The following is a 20788-nucleotide window of genomic DNA, read 5'->3' on the forward strand; positions in this document are numbered from 1 at the left end:
AATAAAACTGTTTAAAAAAGAAGTTTATGTTCGAAAATGATATTGCACATTATCTATTATACCTTAGCGTCTTTGGGGGTTTTTGTTTGTAAACAGAAATAGGACACAGTGGGTTGACTGATTTCCAAATCTTTTGACAGACAACATTTTTGAGTTCATGCCCCTTTGTGTTGAGTTACGAGGAGTTGCCCTTGAAAAGAGAGTTTATTATTTTCCTGTAGTTATTCCTTGGAGCCAGCAGCTCTAAGCTGGCGCTGTGGCCAGCGGGGCCCGCTGCAGGCAGAGCAGCTCCACTTGTTTGACCTCTGTTTTGGACGTACACAGGAGAGTTTACTGGGAGAAAGGTTTCTGCTGCTTAGAAAAATTTTGAAAGCCACTGCCTTAGAGTCGTTTGTTACTCTCTAAATGTAGCGCATCTTTGTTTGCCTCCTCATAAGGCAAACTTTTCATTCTTTTCTTTTCTTCCTTTCCTTTTCTTTCTTTCATACATTTTCTGCTTATGTAAAAGCAAATTTATGTTACAAATTGTAATAAGGCCGTATGGGTACTTTGAGGTTTTCATCTTTAAAAATATAACTGAAGGAAAGCACAAAATGAACCTGTTGCAAGTAGGAAAATAGCATACTAATGTATCCAGGACACGTGAAAAGGTGCCTCCTTTTTATCCTAGCAGAGTGATTTTTACATTTTCCCTGTATTTTTCTGAATTGCATTTGTCTGCCTTCAGTCCAGTATATTTCTCCTGCCTATTTGCTCGACAGGTGACCCCACATGTTGAGAAAGTCTCCATAGTTTGTTTTTACTAATTCAGTCTACATCAGTGAAACTTTGTATTAAGATCTATTTTACTAACATTTTACCATCTGGCCAGATTGTAAAACTTAAAAAAGTCAAGTAAAAAGGAACGTTAGCAAATAAACTAGTTTTGTAAGAGTTATTTCTTGTTTTCTAATTCAGACAGTGCTGACTTGACCTGCTCCCCTCAGGTTACCTTTCAGGCAGGGCTTCCTGCGCACACCACACACCAAAGTAGTTTCCGCGCGCAGCATCTGCTCCTGCTTTTCTCCTCCGTCGCACATGTCCTTTGATAATTATTTTATCTTTGTTTTCACCCACCTGTTTCCTTAAGTACAAGGACCTCATCTCTGGATTATGAGGAGTTGAGGGTTCCTGATGCCCAGTGACAATGCCTGGCACGAAGTAAGCACTCAACAAATAGTTGAATGAATGACTCTGGGCTAACTCCATTCAATTTGTTGTAGCTGCTTAGGATCTTATGTTGAGAACAATTTTGAGGCCACATCTGGAATAAGAAGAAAAAGTGCTGTGTTCAGCCTGAAGTGGTAAAGGAGCAGGGAGACTACACCTGAGCAGCACTGCATTTTGTCAGTCATTTTGTGCATATGGAACAGGTCACAGAATTCTGCTTGCTGGTTTATTTCTTACTGAAGTACTAAGGCCATCGATACCCTGCTGTGCTGAGCCCTGTTCCCCTCCGGTAGGTGGAACAGCACAAAGGTCAAGGACATGGGCTCTGCAGCCAGACTGCCTAGCTTCCCATCCCAGCTCCATCACTGACTGGCTCTTTATGACGTCAGTCATCTCTAAACTGTAGTTTTCGTTCATAACTGGGCATAATAGCAGAGTAAGAGAACTGAGCTCCCAGTGTTATGGGACAGTCACATAAAAAATAACCCCTGAAGGTGAAGGAATATAGTAAATGCTCAACGTTAGCTGTTCTTTGATCTCTGCATTTAAGGAGCTCAGTCTACTCAGAGAGACAGAACTAACATATGTAAAACAAGTAGAGGACAATGAAATGATACTGATCACAAAGATAAATCAGTTTATGAACTGGAGAGAGATATATTGGCTGAAAAAGTTGGAGCTAGGCTATAAGAGTAAGTGAACCCGAACTGCCTGAAGGATGGGTTGCTTTTAGATACATAACGACATGATGTGGCCCACTGATATGGGAGACAGCTGGATGTGCTTGGTTCTAGGAGGCACATCTCTCTGATAGAAGGGTATGCGAAATTTTTAGCTCTGACTTGTGAAAACAGACTTTTAGAAGGCAGTAGGCATTGTTTATCGTATCTGCACTATTGTGCAAATGAACAAACATGTAATGATGTTCAGATGTGAAGCTTTCTGCAGGTTTTGGTAGGCACTCTGGTGAGCTGGAACAATGCCGAGCAGAGCCCGCTAATTCCAAACAACAAGGTGTAAGGAGGGCCCCGGAGGCCCATCAGCAGTTTAGACTTGATGCAGGGAGGGACCCGTCACCAGGCTGGAGTGCGGTGGCGCAGTCAGCCCACTGAGTTCTGGAGTCCTGATGCAGGATGGTTATTCTACAGAAACATACAGTGGCTTAGACACGGACTTGAGGTGTGAGACATCCGAGGTCGGAAAACTAGTAAGGAGATGGCAGCCATGCCTGAGATGAGAAGAAAGTGGGAGCAGTGGGAATAGGAGGAAAGAGAACATGTCAGAAATATTCAAAGAAAGAGCAACAGGATTTGGTACAAAACCGATGATAGAGAAGAGGCCATGGGGAAGGGAGACTAAGAAGCGGGGACTGCTGGGTGCAGGAAATAGAAAGGAGCGTGCACTAGGAGACCTGGAGTAGAGGAGCCAGTAGGGAAAAAAATGCGTTTTCTTACTGAGCTTGTTGTGTTGGATTTTGAATAGACTGTCAGGTGCAAATAACTGGTGAACATTTACGAATGAGAGATTGGAATGGAAGTGTGTCTGGCTGTTTTAGCCTTCTTTGATTGCCCGCCCCCCAGCAGTGGCAGTGTTGGCCATCAGTGGTCACCATGGTAGACATCTTAAAAGCTGACACATCACCTGTGTGCCAAACACAGTTCTTATGTACTTCACTAAAACTTTTTTTTTTTTTTTTTTTTTTTTTTTTTTTTGTGATAGGGTCTTGCTCTCTCACCCAGGCTGGAGTGCAGTGGCACAGTCTCAGCTCACTGCAACCTCTGCCTTCCAGGCTCAAGTGATTCACCTGTCTCAGCCTCCTGAGTAGCTGGAACTACAGGTGGATGCCACTGCACCTGGCTAATTTTTGTATTTTTTATAGAGATGGGGTTTTACCATGTCGCCTAGGCTGGTCTCAAACTCCTGAGCTCAGGTGATCCACTCACCCCGGCCTCCCAAAATACTGGGATCACAGGCATGAGCCACTATGCCTGGCCTTTTAAACCTTTCTCATTTAGTCGTCACAGCAACCCTATAAATGTTACCTCTGCTTTACAAATGAGGAAATTATGACACAGAGAGGTTAAATGACCTGCCCAGTGTCACACAGCTAGTATGTGTGTGTCCTCATCAACATACTCTACTCTGCCAGACTGTTTAACACTTAATTACCTGAAGCTCTGTGCTTCATGTGAAGCAGTCTTTAGAGCTTTAGGTTCCTACCTAGATTGTTAGCTTTAATAGAGACAATAATAGATAGAGAACTTCTCATTTTTATGAAATTACTTTTTTCTTTTTCTTTTTTCTTTTTTTTTTTTTTTTGAGAAGGAGTCTTGCTCTGTTGCCCAGGCTGGAGTACAGTGGCACTGTCTCAGCTCACTGCAGTCTCCGCCTCCCGGGTTCAAGTGATTCTTCAGCCTCCTGAGTAGCTGGGACTACAGGTACATGCCACCACACCTGGCTAATTTTTGTGTTTTTAGTGGAGATGGGGTTTCACCATATCGGCCAGGCTGGTACCTCTGCCTCCCAAAGTACTGGGATTACAGGTAGGAGCCACTGTGCCCAGCCCTGGAATTATATTTTTTAAAGGTTCAGTGCTGGTGCGTTTCTGAAGGGGCTGGCATAGGTGTATGCTGTAAATTGGTATTGCCTTCTAGAAAGCAGTTGGACATTAAGTATCCACAGTCATTAAAATGTTTGTAACCTTTAACCTCATAATCTTATCCTTGATTATTTTAATCTTTGGAAATAATCCAAAAGAAAAAAAATACGTGCATGAGAATTTTAATTGCAGTATTTCTGTTAATTATGGCAAAAAATTGGAAACAACTTTAATGACCACTAGTAAGGGAATGTTAACGTAAAGTATAGCACGTTAATGCATTGGGTATATTTTATTGTCTTTTAAAATAAGGCATGACTGCATCAGCATATGGAACAGTTCACAATAAAACATTAAGCAAAAACATAGAGGTAGGCTGAATATTGTGTCCATATGCTGATTATAAGTAAAGTAGGCATGCGTGTGAACAAAAGCTAGAAGAAAACATGAAAAAGCTAACACTTGAGTCCTAGAGTTATTTAATGACTAGCTGTTGGTTGCCAGTAACTAAGAACCTGCTTACTTTTTAAAAATTCTTAATTCCAGCTGGGTGCAGTGGCTCATGCCTGTAATCCCAGCACTTGGGGAAGCCGAAGCGGCGGATCACTTGAGGTCAGAGACCAGCCTGGCCAGCATGGCAACACCCCGTCTCTACTAAAAATACAAAAAAATTAGCCAGGTGTGGTGGTGCATGCCCGTAGTCCCAGCTACTCGGGATGCTGAGGCAGGAGAATCGCTTGAACCCAGGAGCTAAGATTGTGCCACTGCACTTGAGCCTGGGCAACAGAGCAAGACTGCATCTCAAAAACTGTGTGCGTGTGTGTGTGTGTGTGTGTGTGTGTGTTTGTGGTGGCATGCACCTGTATATATATATACATACACACACACACACACACACACACACACACATTCTTCTATTATACCATTTTGAGACAATGAGTATTCTTGTAATGAAATTTCAAAATCATTACACTATTCAGAAAGGCATAAAATGCAGCATTGTGAATAACAGCATTGTTTTAAATTCTGCCTTGATTTTTAAAATATTTTTACCTTGATGATCTATATTAGCTGTCCTGTTCATGTATTACCAGAAAACTGTGTTGTAGTTTTGGAAGAAATGCGACACTGAGAAGGAAGAACCAGTTGCATTGCATAAGAAAGTGTGCCATCATAGAGTAGCTAGTGACTTGTGCGACCAGCAGCTTCTGTTTGTTCAGGGTCTTGTAGTTCACTGACCAAGAGTGCAGAGAAGAGCTCACTTGATCCTTGCAACAGCCCTCCCTCTCAGGCAGACAGGCCAATGTAATCACCTCCATTTCACAGAGATGCTGACACTCAGAGTAAGTGACTAGTTTGAGTTTTGGGGTCAATAAGGAAGAAAGCTGTAACATAGTTAATTATAGTAGAGACCGTGTTTTTCACACACATAGTATAGCAGCATTGAAAACATGGACATTCTAAGTCATGAGTGGGGTAGCACAGTAAAAGAACATTTAGAATAGGTTAGAGAGAGGTGGACAGAACTTGGAACCGGGAAGTGATCTTTGTAATTGGCATTGGATTCAGATCCCATTGCTTTTAATAGAGGAGCAAGGAGCAGCGTGAAGAAGGTAAATTTGCAGACAGGAAGATCACTCTGGCTAGAACAAAGAGTGGCTGATAGTGGGGAGTAAAATTGCAGGTAGATACATAGCAGTGAAGGTGGGTGAGAACAGTTGATAAGATTTCAGCCTAAACTTTGAGTAGTGTTGCAGGGATGAAAACAAGTAGATTCCGGCCATTTGTAGTACATTTTGAACCTGTCCTGCTAACATTTTAATGTGTCTTGGCTTTTTTGCGGGGAGCAGAAATGGGGTTTTGACTGTGTTTCCCAGGATACTCTCAGACCCCTGGCTTCAAGCAGTCCTCCTGTCTCAGCGTGAGCCACCATGTCTGACCAGTCTTGGCATTTTATAATAAGAATAATATATCTGAAAATGTAATTTAAAAGATCATTTTGTTTGCATATCTATTCACTAGTCCAGTTAGTAGTCCATTGAAAATTCTAATTACTTCTGAATTGTTAAGTATAAAACCATTTATTTCCTTTCCAGGATTATATTCCATCACAACAAGATATTCTGCTTGCCAGAAGACCCACCAAAGGCATTCATGAGTATGACTTTGAAATAAAAAATGTTCCTTTCAAAATGGTTGATGTAGGTGGTCAGAGATCAGAAAGGAAACGTTGGTTTGAATGTTTCGACAGTGTGACATCAATACTTTTCCTTGTTTCCTCAAGTGAATTTGACCAGGTGCTTATGGAAGATCGACTGACCAATCGCCTTACAGAGTCTCTGAACATTTTTGAAACAATCGTCAATAACCGGGTTTTCAGCAATGTCTCCATAATTCTGTTCTTAAACAAGACAGACTTGCTTGAGGAGAAGGTGCAAATTGTGAGCATCAAGGACTATTTCCTAGAATTTGAAGGGGATCCCCACTGCTTAAGAGACGTCCAAAAATTTCTAGTGGAATGTTTCCGGAATAAACGCCGGGACCAGCAGCAGAAGCCCCTGTACCACCACTTCACCACTGCTATCAACACAGAGAACATCCGCCTTGTTTTCCGTGACGTGAAGGATACTATTCTGCATGACAACCTCAAGCAGCTTATGCTACAGTGATGTACAAAAGACTTGTTGTTTTAATATCTTTTTGTGTTTTTGATTGTTTTCTGTGTTCTGTTTTTTAAAATAGCAGTTTACAACCAGAATTAGAACAATCTTGATTCTGTGTTTAACTTCTTGAAAATCTTAGTACTTTTTCTGCAGTCTTGGGTTTGTGGCTGAAAGCTGTTGAGTGACACATTGCCAAGATTTGCTGTAATGCAGGCTTTGATCCGTTTCACTATGGCCTCTATTCAAGTCCAGCTAAAACTTCCCACCTGACCTCAGACTAGGCATATTTCAAGCTTTAAATTCTGCTTTTCAAACTGAATTCCCCTGCAGTGCCAAGTAGAGAAGGTGTCTTCACTTGTAGGGATGAGGTTAGGAATATTGGGTTCCAAAACAAGTAAGATATCTTGTCTGCCTTACACATAGCAGTGACACTTGCTGCCTAGCTTAATGGTGACCTCCTATTTTGAAAGGGCTGTTAGAAGAAAGTTTGGTCTAAGAAATGGCATTCTGTAGATTTATAGAAGGTTTAGCCTTCATATTTTAATTGCTTGTATACACAGCAGCTGTTTTGCTTTTAAATGTCTGTGTTTCTGAGGGTAATGCTCTTAGTGTTTTCAAGTTTACATAAGGATCTTCGGTCTGATGCTGATGAAGAGTTCACAGGTGGTACGGCGGGAGAGCAAAAGACAAGCAAATGCTATTTACAGTGTTTCGGTGAAACGTAATGAGTGAAGTAGAATTTGCCTTTCTCGTGTTTAATTATTATGTAGTTTAATGTACTGTAGGTGAAACATTGTGGCCATAGCAGCAACTAAAAACTGCAAGTGACTTGGTAGCAGAACTTTCTAAATAAACAACCTGTTGCGGAATGTTAGGTGTTTGACTTTTAAGCCCTGTCTCAGTTGGGCAGTAAAGACCAGTCCTTACTGAAGGAATCATTGTTGTAACATCACAAGCATCTATCTTTTGCTGTCCTCTCCATTCCCATCAACTACAGACTGTAGCATTTATGGGATTGTTTGTTTGGAGCTTACCAAGGGCAGTATTTTTCTGTCATAGTATTCAAGAAGGCATTATTTGAGATTCCTGTTCATTCTTGGTGTGTCTCTAAAAGATACAGTATGTATACATTTGTGTAATTGTTTATGGAAGTCCAGCTTTTTTGAGGTATATTTTAAATGTTTTAGGATGCTTCTAAGGATAAGTAGTAATTTTTTTTAGTTCGCACCTAAACATGATTACATTGACCTCCCCCCATTGCTTACCAAATTAAAATGTGTCCATGAAGTAGCTTTGTGATTGCAGATGCATTCATAGTGAACTCATCAGAGTGGCTGATTTGCAGTACTGAAATACTATCTTGTAGGTTGTATGTAGTGTTAAAATTAGATCAGAGAAACAAAAGTCCAAGGCTGGTGGCAGTTAGAAAAGTCTGACAGCTTTTCTTCTTTTCCTGAAAATTTTAAGACTGTGATATCTGTCATGTTGCTGTATAGCTGGCTGTGCACTCAGGTATTTTATTGGTCTTTGAAGGACTGGTCATTGCGAATCGCCCAGTCTTTCCAAGTCAGGGGCTGTCATTCTGTCTTGCTGTCTGATACAAGAGTGGGGCTTTTCTGTGAACTAACCAGGGATTGTTCTTGACATACCTGACTTTTCATATGTTTTTTAGTAGAGGCATGGTTTCACCATGTTAGCCAGGCTGGTCTTGAACTCCTGACCTCAAGCCATCCATCTGCCTCAGCCTCCCAACGTGCTGGGATTACAGGCGTGAGCCACCATGCCCGGCCGACATACCTGACTTTTCTCCCATTGGAACTTCTACTGTCCTTATATCCATGTAACTTCCAGCATTTTCATGCCACCTAGCCCGGCATCGTGATGCAGGTGTTCATGGTATCATTCATGCCTGTTTGATTAGTTCTACATCTAGTGCCTCTTACCAAAAAGAATACATTGTTTAAATTCACAAAGTTAGCATAATCGCAGTGCTAATGAATATCTGAATGTGCACAGTAACATTTCGCCTGTTTGGTGGAGAATTGAGCCATACATTTTGCAGATAGTTTTATTGAATGGCCAAAACATTTAACTCCAATGAGGACTCAAGCTAGATCCCTATAGAAAGAGGACACTTCATGTTATTTAAGTAATAGTTAAGATCTGTGATACGAACCGTAGATACTGCCTGACAAACCAGAAATCACGAAGTTTCCCCATTTTGACTTACCACTAGGAAGTGTTAAAACACCCAATAGATAGCGTGTTATTTTGGGCATTTGCAATTTTCTTCCCTGCTGCATGTGATGTCTCAGAATCAACATTCTTTTAAATTTTAGAATCAATTTTGAGGCAATGAATTACTTACATTCAACTTAGGCTTGTTTTGACATTCAATAGAACTTTAAGTTCAATCTAAAGGCTTTAGTCCACATTTTTTTTAATGTGTTGTATTTTTAAACCATTTGAAAGGAGTCTTATACCTGTATCATGAAAACTGAATCCTTTTGAAATACCACTTTATGAAGAGAGAGATGAAATTTAGTGAACAGAATTGAAAAGGTGCTCATAATTTTCACTATGCCAACTTACCCCAGTCTCTAAAAACGTAATTTAAAGTTCTTTGATGTATTTGATTTTCTAAATCTTTATGATTATGATTTGGAATAAAATGTGCCTAATCCTGTATTACATTCTGTTCTTAAATCTGAATGCCTTCTCATTTAATTCTGAAGAAATATCACACAAGTGTCTTCATTGACCTTGAAGAAATGTATCATATACACAGTTGCCTTACAAAACAACAACATAAATTTAGGCTATAACTTTTATAGAGAAAGGGTTTTGTCAAATGTTTTCTGAAAATCTGAATAATTCAAAGTGTGCCTCTGCCACTTTAATATTTTTAATAACCTGGATTGTTGCTGTCTGCCAGATACTAAATTGAAATCTTCATTTTAGTTTTATTATCTGGAAAGGGCACTGGCTTGGCGCTGCAACCAAAGAAAGCAATGTGGAATGAAAAAGATCATTCACTTTTGTCTTATTTTCTTTTAAGGTATATTGGCATGTACTTTACATAGAGAGGGTCCTCTGGTTAATCTCTCAAATTGAGGCTGTTTAGAGAAATCCTTATTAAGTTGGTGGCAGCTGGTTTAAAGTAGAAGGAGATAAGATCACCTTAATACTAGAAATGATTAGAAGTACTGATTTAGATTCAACAGATATCATATGTCCATATCATTTTTTGTAAGAAGAAATAGATAAATCTTAACTTTCAGTGTGTACCCAAATACTTGTATTTATGCTTTTGATAAAATGTATTTTCCACATTAATACACATCCGGTTATGCCTTATTTATATATGAAGAATAAAGTTACCATGTTACGCTGTTATGTCCTGAAATTCAAATCACTATTTGAGAAACCCTCAAAGTGGTGCTTTCATTATATAATGATACATTTAGGCAAAACCCCAAACCAAGCCATTTAAAACAAGATTCTCTCTGTTGCAATTTGTAGCAATGTTATTTCTGTGTATGTCATGAGAAGGCTAACGATCAGTGTTAATTTCTTGTTTGAATCCATGAAATCATGCCTGTAAAGCCCAAACATTTGTAACAAACTCCCTAATAAATTTAGAGAAAGTCACTCTGTTACCATTTCATTTATTTTAGTTTTATTTGAGGAATCAAAACCAGAAGTTTTGCTCATGTCTTTTTCACTTGGAAATCTGACTTAGGATCTAGTTACTTTGTCTGTCTCCCATCATTTTAAGGTGTTCACTTACGTTAATCACAGATGATCTGTCCTTGTGTTGTGCTGCTTGACTAAAAGCACTGATTTTTTTTTTTTTTTTTTTTTTTTTTTTTTTTTAATGATAGGATACAGGGTGGCTTTTCAGTCTAGTAAACAGGAGGGGAGAGATTATGGGTAGGTGTGGGTGTGTCTGCACGTCCCAAATATAGCACATGCCCATTTTTTTATGGTACGAGGTTAGGGCTTAATAAATGTATACTAGAGTCTGAAGTATAAGTCTAAGCCTGAACATTTTAAACAAGTTGGACTTTATGGCTTTTGCAAGTTCCATCAAGTAGATGTTAGCCTTAGGCTGGTAGGTGATTAACAATATCATTTGAAGTACAGTGTTTGTACTACTAGCATTCTTATGTCTGTACTTGAATGTATAGTTAGCATTTAAGTTATGTTCACTCTTGTGGCATTCAGGTCTAACCATCTGGTTTCAAATGCAAGAGCTTATATGAAACATTGTTTTGAAAGCATGAATGATAATGGCAATATTTCATGGGTTGATAAGGAAATTTTTGTGACCTATACAAATCTGCTGTTAATGATGAAAGTTTACAGATGGATCAGAGTATGCTGGAACTCCCTATGCACAAATTTTCAATCAGTGAATATCACTGAAAGTCATACAGTACTTGGTATGTGATTTTGGTTTGTATTAAGAAAGTTTGTGACGTTTCTTGCCATAGTGATACATTTGTCCTTAATCATGCCTATTTGGTGGTACTAGGAAAGAAAAGGGTAGATATTAATTCTTGCAAAGTATATGCAACAGTGGAACAAACTATGTCATTTACCTTTTACCTCTTACTTTAAGGCAGAATTGCAAAACGTTTGAAATGGCTTTTCTGTACTACTCTGCTCTGGTGAGAGCTCATCTACCACAAGAAGCCTTATAAAATACATTTTGTAACAACCTCATAAATACTGTACCTAACAAACATGATTTGTATTAGCTCTGTATAAAATATTTTTGTGGCTTAGAGTTTTTTTGTTTTTTTTTTTTTTTACATATGTCTTTTTATAACTTTCCAGGAACTAAGCACATTATCTGATAATTGTAAATTTTGTCAGTGCTTTAGTTCAGGATGGGTAATAAATTATTTTTAAAGGAGGTCTAAAAGTGGAAAGAACGGTTTGATTTTATAAAATGAGTTGCTAGTTCATTACAGCTTTTCCTTTTGTACATATTTTGCAAAACATTTGCCTCTTGCTATTAATATTTGCTTTGTAAAATTTACTGACATTTAATAAACATTTGTAAATGATTCAATACTACAATGTTATTTCAACTAACAGTTTGCTAACTGTAAAGTGTAAAGCAGGTGCTGAAAGTCTGAAAGCAAAAGTTTCATCGAGGGACTGACTTAAGACACAGAGATCTACTTCAGCAGAATCCCCAGCAACACTTGGCTTGAATATTAGTCTAGAAACTTCTTACTAGAAATGGAGATGTGGACTTCTTCCAAAGAAGTTCTCAGACACTTAATATATTTTGACATGGGAATTGGGAAAGAGAAACAGCTTGTTTTTCCCTTTTCCTCTTAAGGTCGCTGAAACTGTATTAGGGTATACCTGAGCTCAGTTCATCCAGCTGAGACAGTATTAATAATTCTGTTATGTCTGTTGTAATTAATGTTTGAAGACAAACCAATGTTTACCACTCATCTTTTTTTTAAAAAAAAACTTAGATTATGATTTACAGAAAAATTTCAAGACAGTACAGAGTTCCCCTATACTCCACACCCCTTACAATGGTTCCCATAATTAGCATCTTGCATTAGTTTGGTACATTTGTCATAATTAGTGAACCAGTACTGATAACGTTATTAACCAAAGCACATACTTAGTTCTGTTTCCTTAGTTTTCTCCTAACGTCTTATTTGTGTTCCAGGATCCATCCAGCACATGACATTACATTTACTTGTCATATCTCCTTCAGCTCCTCTTGGTAAATTAACAGACTCCTGTTTCTCAGATTTTCTGTTTTTGATGACCTTGGCAGGTGTGTGTGTGTTTGTTTGTTTTTTGTCTTTTGGGTTTTTTTTTTTGAGATAGGTTCTCCCGTCACCCAGGCTAGAGTACAGCAGCCTGATCTCGGCTCACTGTAGCCTCTGCCTCCCAGGTTCAAGTGATTCTCCTGCCTCAGCCCCCCAGGTAGCTAGGATTAGAGGTGCCTGCCACCACACCTGGCTACCTTTTGTATTTTTAGTTGAGATGGAGTGTCTCCATATTGCCTAGGCTGGTCTCAAACTCCTGAGCTCAAGTGATTTGCCTGCCTCGGCCTCCCAAAGTGCTGCGATTACAGGCTTGAGGGCTTTGGCAGTTTTAAGGAGTATTAGTCAGGTATTTTGTAGAATATCCCTCTGTTGAAATTTGGTGTTTTTCTCATGATAGACTGGATTATGGGTTTGGGAACCACAGAGATAAAGCATGATTCTCATCAACTCATATCGGGCGCACCTTGTGTGGTTGCTACTCAGCTTTTCCCTTTACACTTTCCACTAAGTTAGCAGTTCGCAAATCACTGTTGGCACGCTTACGCCTTTTCTTAACTAGCATGTGTAGAAACCTATGGCTACATGCAGTGCCTCACGCCTGTAATCCCAGCACTTTAGGAGGCCAAGGCTGGCGGGTTACTTGAGCTCATGAGTTTGAGACCAGCCTGGGCAACATGGTGAAATCCCGTCTTTACAAAAATTAGGCAGGCGTAGTGGCGTGTGCCTGTAGTCCCAGCTACTCGGGAGGCTATGGAGGTTGCAGTGAGCCAAGATTGCACCACTGCACTCCAGCCTGAGTGGTAGATCCACACCTTGTCTCTAAGTAAATAAGTACCCAAATAGATAAAGCTGTGCTTGTACTTTTCCTCCCCTAAACAGAACAAAGGGCTTTCTCTTGGTATTGCAAAGCAGGTGTCAGGAAATGTCTGGAGATGATGGTTGTACTCCTGGCCTGGTTTGACTCCACCCTCTCTGGCGAATCAAAATTCTTTTCCAGGGCCTCACCTCTAACATGTCAAGAAAAACTGGGATAGAAAATTTGGACTTGGAGTCTAAATATTAATACTAAAAATCTGTGACTTTGGAAAATGGTCATTAAATTCTGGGAGAGATTTAAGATCTTTAAAAATTGAAACTAGACTCACTTGAGCATTTGAATCCCCAAACCAAGAGGTCATTTTAAAAAACAAAAACAGCCTTTCTTATGCTGTTGTTGGAACAAGGGAATATTTTTCTTGTGTAAAAAGAAACAGAACACAACTATTTGTAGCAAAGTGTTTTGGCACAATCCTGGTTAATTGGCACCGTGGAATGTCATGTCGGTACAGGATGCTTTCTCAAAATGACCTGTTTCACTCCCTTCAGTTCGTGTTCCCTCTCCCCTTCACCAGCTGGCAGGAGCAGAAAATCAAGCGTGTCTGAAGCTGCAGGGTGGGTCATTACAGAAGAACCATTGCCTTTAAAAAACACTTGATAGCTTCTGTTTTCCTATCACGAATCTTCCGGGGGAAAAGAAAAATCAACCTACTCCTCCACTCAGTATAAATGTCAATTCTGAACACAGCTTCCCTCAATATTCTAGGAAACGGAGACTTTTCGGTCCTAAGAATGTAGGAAACTCAAGGTCTACAGGTTAAACCGGAGGTCTGTTTTGGTGACTTAGAAAATTTGGCAAATCCTCAACGGATGACCCAGGGCAGTGTTTTAAAATACATTCTGTAGGCCTCGCGTGGTGGTTCACGCCTGTAATCCCAGCACTTTGGAAGGGTAAGGTGGGTGGATCACTTGAGGTCAGGAGTTCAAGACCAGCCTAGCCAACATGCTAAAACCACATCCCTACTAAAAATACAGAAATTAGCCGGGCCTGTGGCGGGCACCTGTAATCCCAGCGACTTGGGAGGCTGAGGCAGGAGAATTGCTTGAACCTGGGAAGCAGAGGTTGTAAGCAGTAGGCCACGATCACGCCACTTCCCTCCAGTCTGGGCAACAGAGCAAGACTCCATCTCGAAAAAAAATAAAAATAAAAATAAAGGCCGGGCATGGTGGCTCACATCTGTAATTCCAGCACTTTGGGAGGTCGAGGCAGGCAGATCACCTGACATTCAGGAGTTCGAGACCAGCTTGGCTAACACAGTAAAACCCTGTCTCTGCTAAAAATACAAAAATTAGAAAAAAAAAAATACAAAAATTAGCTGGGTGTGGTGGCATGCACCTGTAGTCCCAGCAACTCAGGAGGCTGAGGCAGGAGAATCACTTGAACCCAGGTGGGGAAGGTTGTAGTGAGCCAAGATCATGCCTCTGCACTCCAGCCTGGGCAACAGAGTGAGACTCCATTTCAAAATAAACAAAGTACACGCTGTAATTTTTCCTCAGAAATTAGTGGGGCCTCTGAAATACATTATTGTGATTAGAGTAAGGGCTATCCATGAAAATGCTCCTGCAAGGATATTTTACAAGTGTTCCTTTTTCTTTGAAGCGCACCAAGAAAACAAAAGGCTCAAAGAAGTATGTGATACAAATTAGCCATTCAATGAGGCTGTGTTAGGGTTCTCTGTTTGCCACAAGAATACTGAGGGACGTTGTGTCCAGAATTTACATTTATAGCGAGTGGAGGAGTATGTTGGTTTTTCTCTTCCCCATGAAGGTTCGTGGTAGGAAAACAGAAGCTATCAAGTCTTCTTTAAAGTTAATTATTCTTCCGTAATGACCCACACTGCAGCTTTAGACACGCTTGGTTTTCTGCCCCTGGCAGCTGGTGAAGGGGAGCGGGAACATGAAATGAACCGAAGGCCAAGCACTGCTGACCTGGGGAGAGAAAAAAAAAAAAATCGTCGTTTCATTTTGCTTTCCTATTATTCTACATGGAAAATCCCCAGTTCTTGTAAACTTTGTGGGATTTAACTAGCTGATTTTACCATCAGACTTAATTGAAACTTTATTCTGAATAGAGGAACCTCGCTGGGTGCTGGTGGCTCACGCCTCTAATCCCTGCATTTTGGGAGGCCAAGGCAGGTGGATCACCTGAGGTCAGGAGTTCAAGACCAGCCTGGCCAACATGGTGAAACTCTGTCTCTACTAAAAATACAAAAATTAGGCATGATGGCACAGGTCTGTAGTCCCATCTATTTGGGAAGCTGAGGCAGGAGAATCGCTTGAGCCTGGGAGGCGGAGGTTGCAGTGAGCCGAGATCACCACTGCGCTTCAGCCTGGGCAACAGAGTAAGACTCCAACTCAGAAAAGAAAAGAAAGAAAAAGCAAACTTGGCTCTATTAATGAAATTGCAGATTCAAGCTAATCTTCTGCAGGCAATCCTTGCATTTGTAGCAGGTTATAGTTTGGGGGAAGATGCCATACACTGATATAAAAGGGGAATACAATCTAGATGAAGAGCTGATGCCCAACTTAACGGAAATGAGAAGCATGAATCTAACACAGGAATATCGGATGTCATTCCTTTCTGTAGCGCATGTGACAGAAGGGTGTTCAAACCCCCTGTACGGCATCCATGCCATTCAGGATCCAGCATCCTTCCTTCCTTCCTTCCTTCCTTCCTTCCTTCATTCCTCCCTCCCTCCTTTTCTTTCTTCTTTCCCTTCCTTCCTTCCCTCCCTTTTCCCTCTTCCCTCCCTTCCCTCCCTCCCTTTCCTCCCTTTCCTCCCTTGCACCCTTCCCTCACTCCCGCTCCCTCATCTCCCTCCCTCCCTTTCTTTCTTTCTTTCTTTTTTTTGACAATCTTGCTCTGTCACCCAGGCTGGAGTACAGTGGCACGGTCTCAGCTCACTGCAACCTCCGACTCCCGGGTTCAAGCAATTCTCTCACCTCAGCCTCCCCAGTAGCTGGGATTACAGGTATTCACCAGCACGCCCAGATAATTTTTGTATTTTTAGTAGAGACAGGGTTTCACCATGTTGGTCAAACTAGTCTCAAACTCCTGACCTTGTGATCCACCTGCTCAGCCTCCCAAAGTGCTGGGATTACAGGCGTGAGCTCTCGTGCCCGGCTGCATCAACCTTTTTCTAACCAGCCTTCCCCTTCAGCTTCCTCCACAGCAGCTAACTAGATGGCTCCTTTGCCCCACACCTCTTCTCTCTGGTTCTGTTGGCCACATGGCAAATCTTACTTGTCCTTCAAGGCCCAGTTCAAAGGATTTCCCAATTGCTACCCATCCCGGGCTAGAAGCAGTTCTTTCTCTGAGTGCTTATCCCATATTACCGCTTTTTCAGGGCACTTAAATCACTCTACATTATTATTATTATTATTATTATTATATATTGAGATAGGGTCTCACTGTGCCAACCAGGCTAGAGTGCAGTGGTGCAAGCACACCGACTTCCATCTCGACCTCCCAGGTTTAAATGATCCTCCCACTTCAGCCTCTCAAGAAGTAGCTGGTACCGCAGGCATGCACCACCACACCTGGACAATTTTTTTTTTTTTTTTTTTTTTTTGGAGAGATGAGGTCTTACTTTATTGCCCAGGCTGGTCTCTAACTCCTGAGCTTAAGCAGTCTGTGCACCTCAGCCTCCCAAAGTGCTGGGAATATAGGCGTGAGCCACCTCGCCTGGCCTCTCTACCTTATTTTGAAGCTATTATTGTTCATAGATTCTTAGCTCCTTTACTCCACTGTGCTGTGAACTCCACATTGCTACACAGATGCTCCTGTTAAGCTCTTTGAGTGCCCATCGGACTCATCTAATTCAATTCTCAATCAAATTGTGATGAGAGGCTGGCTGCGGAGGAGTGGAGAGAATGCCACCCTACCAGTACGGTCTGGTTCTCCGGTTTTATAGTATATGAATTATATCTCAACAAGGCTGTTAAAAGAATTTGAAACTTCAGGCCAGGCATGGTGGCTCACACCTGTAATCCCAGCACTTTGGGAGGCCAAGGCAGGTGGGTCACGAGGTCAGGAGATCAAGACCAGCGTGGCCAACATGGTGAAACCCTGTCTCTACTAAAAATATGAAAATTATCTGGGCATGGTGGTGCGTGCCTGTAATCCCAGCTATTCTGGAGGCTGAGGCAGAAGAATTGCTTGGACCTGGGAGTTGGAGGTTGCACGGAGCTGAGATCATGACACTGTATTCCAGCCTGGTGACAGTGAAACCCTGTCTAATATGTATATATATATATATATATATATATATATATATATATATGTATATATATATGTGTGTGTATATATATATATGTGTGTGTATATATATATATATATATATATATATATATATATATATATATAAGAATTTGAAACTGCAGTCACTCCACAAAGTTAGCAAAGAGACTAAAAGTAAATATGGCAAAATGTTCGCTTTTCTGAGTGATGGAAATTGAAAGTATTTTGTCTTCTTTACTCTTTTCTGTTTTCTAAATTTTCTACAAAGAGCATTGGTTACTTTTCTATGAAGAAAAAACTTAATAAACATTTAGAGGCCAAAGGTCAACCCTGCATTTGACCAGCAAAGTGTATGCTTCTCCTTGCTTGCTTTACAGGAGCTCACCTGCGTGGATTTCAGTCATCACACGTGTAACTGTTTTCCAGCCTGACTTCTAGATTAGATGGTAAGCTCCCGGAAGTCAGAGATCACTCTATTGGTTTCACTCACCTCTGAATCCTCAGTCTAGTAGCTCGATGGATAGATATAAGTGCTCAAAAAGTGTCTGTAGAATTTAACTGAATTTGTCAAATGTCTACGACATCACCCATGTGCTGGACACTTTGGGTGATAAGAAAACAATCCACATATGGAGTTGAATTAAGAAGCTTACAGTCCAACAGGGGAGAAAATATAGGTGCATAAATACTTAAGCCAAGATACCATTTGAGAGGATTAGATAAAATGCCAAGCCTTCAGAAAAAGGCAATTTCTTCCATCTAGGTGGAATCAGAGACTTTCTTTTTCTTTTTCTTTTTTTGAGACGGAGTTTCGCTCTTTGTTGCCCAGGTGGAGTGCAATGGCACGATCGAGAGTTTGGCTCACTGCAACATCCACCTTCTGGGTTCAAACGATTCTCCTGCCTCAGCCTCCCAAGTAGCTGGGACTACAGGCGCATGCCACCACGCCCAGCTAACTTTTGTATTTTGAATAGAGACAGGGTTTCACCTTGTTGACCAGGATGATCTCAATCTCTTGACCTCGTGATCCACCCGCTTTGGCCTCCCACAGTGCTGGGAATATAGGCATGAGCCAAGGCACCCAGCCTGTGTTTTTTTTTTTTTTTTTTTTTTTTTTTTGAGATGGAGTTTCACTCTGTTTCCCAGGCTGGAATGCAGTGGCATGATCTCGGCTCACTGCAACCTCTGCCTCCAGGGTTCAAGCAATTCTCCTGCCTCAAGCTCCCAAGTAGCTGGGATTACAGGTACCTGCCATCACACCTGGCTAATTTTTGTATTTTTAATAGAGATGAAGTTTTGCCATGTTGACCAGGGTAGTCTCAAACTCCTGACCTCAGATGATCTGCCAGCCTCGGCCTCCCAAAGTGCTAGGATTACAGGTGTGAGCCACTGCGCATGGCCTTTTTTTTTTTTTTCTTTTTTGAGACAGGGTGTCGCTCTATCACCCAGGGTGGAATGCAGAAGTAGGATCACAGTTCACTGCAGCCTCAACCTCCCGGGCTCAAGTGACCCTCCTTCCTCAGACTCCCAACTAGCTGGGACCATAGGTGCATGCCACCACGCCCAACTTCTTTTTTTTTTTTTTGGATAGTCAGGGTCTTGCACTCCAGACTGGGTAACAGAGGGAGACTCCATCTCGGGGGAAAAAAAGAAGCAGAATGACATGTCCTCAGTGATGTGACAGTAATCCCAGTGAGAGTGACAACTGGCTGGAGGCAAGAACTAAATTTAGGGCTGCTGAGGTACAGGAAGAGCAAGATGCCCGAGCTTATACATTAGCAATGGAATTAGAAGGAGGTGAATGTAAAGGATACTTCAGGAAGAAAACTGGACGGAGCACTTGGAAGCAGCAGGTGGAAGGATTGAAACCTAGCAGGCTCCCCAGGTTTCTGGGGGAGCAACTGGGTGGAGCCATTCCTGAAATAGGACTTCTGGGGGGAGAAACAGCTTTGGGTGGGCCAGGCAGGCTCTGAGGGAAATGCTGAGTCTGAGGTCCTTTTGGGGTATCCAGCTGCAGCTGGATTACAAGTCTCAAGCTCAGTGGAGAGGTTGGATAAATAAAAGCACAGAATGTAAGCTACACGCACGGTGGCTGAAGTTACGGGTTTGAGGGAGATTGTCCTAGGGCAGTGGTCCCCAACCTTTTTGGCAACAGGAACCAGTTTCGTGGAAGACAATTTTTCCACGGACCAAGTAGGGGTGGGGATTTGGGATAATTAAAGCACAACACATTCATTGTGCACTTTATTTCTATTATTATTACATTGTAATATATAATGAAATAATTATATAACTCGCCATCATGTAAAATCAGGGGGAGCCCTGAGCTTGTTTTCCTGCAACAAGAGTTCCTGTCCCATCTGGGGTTGATGGGAGACAGCGGCAAATCATCTAGCATTAGATTCTACTTAGTAGAGTGTGCAACCTAGATCCCCCAAAGGCACAGTTCACAATAGGGCTTGCACTGCTGTGAGAATCTAATGCCACCGCTGATCAGACAGGAGGTGGAGCTCATGGTAATGTGAGAAATGGGGAGTGGCTGTAAATTCAGATGAAGCTTCCCTCTCTCATCCACTGCTCACCTCCCGCTGTGTGGCCCGGTTCCTAACAAACCATGGACCAATACTGATCTGTGGCCCAGAGGTTGGGGATCCCTATCCTAGGGGACTGACTGCCTAGAGTCAGGAGAGAAGTGGGCTAGCAGAAAACCTTGCCTTCAAGAGTCAGATGGAGAACTGTCCAAGTAGGAGCAGCAGAGAGGCAGATACTCTCGGAGGAAGTGGGGGGGGGGTATCAAGGAAGCCAAGGAGGAAGTCGAGGAAGAAAGACAGACAGAGACAGAGAAATAAAGCAAGTGACAAGATATTAATTGTTCATTATTCTATTCTTAGGTGTTCATGATTCTCTTCTTTCAAATGTTGTGTAAGTTTGAAGCTTTTCATCATAAAAAAGTCAGAAAGAATAAAGAGATCATGCCCTCATTGGGGAAAGGTTATAAATGCAGTCAGTTTCAAAGCCTGGACTTGAGTAGGGTCCACGCCAGAAGGCATGAAGGACTGAGTTATGTGGCTCCATGACATCAAGAGCTTCTGTCTCAGCCAGAAGCCCCTCGTGGCCTCATTATAATGAAGCCCTGCGGGCCAGCGCTTTCTTGCCAGCCTTAACTGTGCTCCATTTCTTTAATGGCCTTTTTGCTCAACAATAAAAGAGATCCAAACTGCTGATTCCAGGCAGAGGACATAACACACTACATTTTTTTTCACTCAAGCTTTCAACTCTAACTAATGGATTTTCTTTTTCTTTCCTTTTCTTTTCTTCTTTGAGGTGGAATTTTGCTCTTGTCAGCCAGGCAGGAGTGCAGTGGCAGGATCTCAGCTCATTACAACCTCCGCCT

General features: G+C 41.5%; 1 protein-coding gene across 1 annotated transcript in view; it reads left to right on the plus strand.

Moving 5' to 3' along the window:
* The window catches only part of GNA13 (G protein subunit alpha 13), a 46470-nt gene extending 37308 nt beyond the window's left edge, over window positions 1–9162 (plus strand). Inside the window, exon 4 of the mRNA XM_039476884.2 lies at window positions 5905–9162. Coding sequence (XP_039332818.1) covers window positions 5905–6477 — 573 coding nt within the window. The 3' untranslated portion in view covers window positions 6478–9162. The remainder of the gene's footprint in view (window positions 1–5904) is intronic.
* Window positions 9163–20788: the final 11626 nt, after the last annotated feature.

Source organism: Saimiri boliviensis, chromosome 17 (assembly GCF_048565385.1).
Source record: "Saimiri boliviensis isolate mSaiBol1 chromosome 17, mSaiBol1.pri, whole genome shotgun sequence".
In the NCBI taxonomy this organism is placed as follows: domain Eukaryota; kingdom Metazoa; phylum Chordata; class Mammalia; order Primates; family Cebidae; genus Saimiri; species Saimiri boliviensis.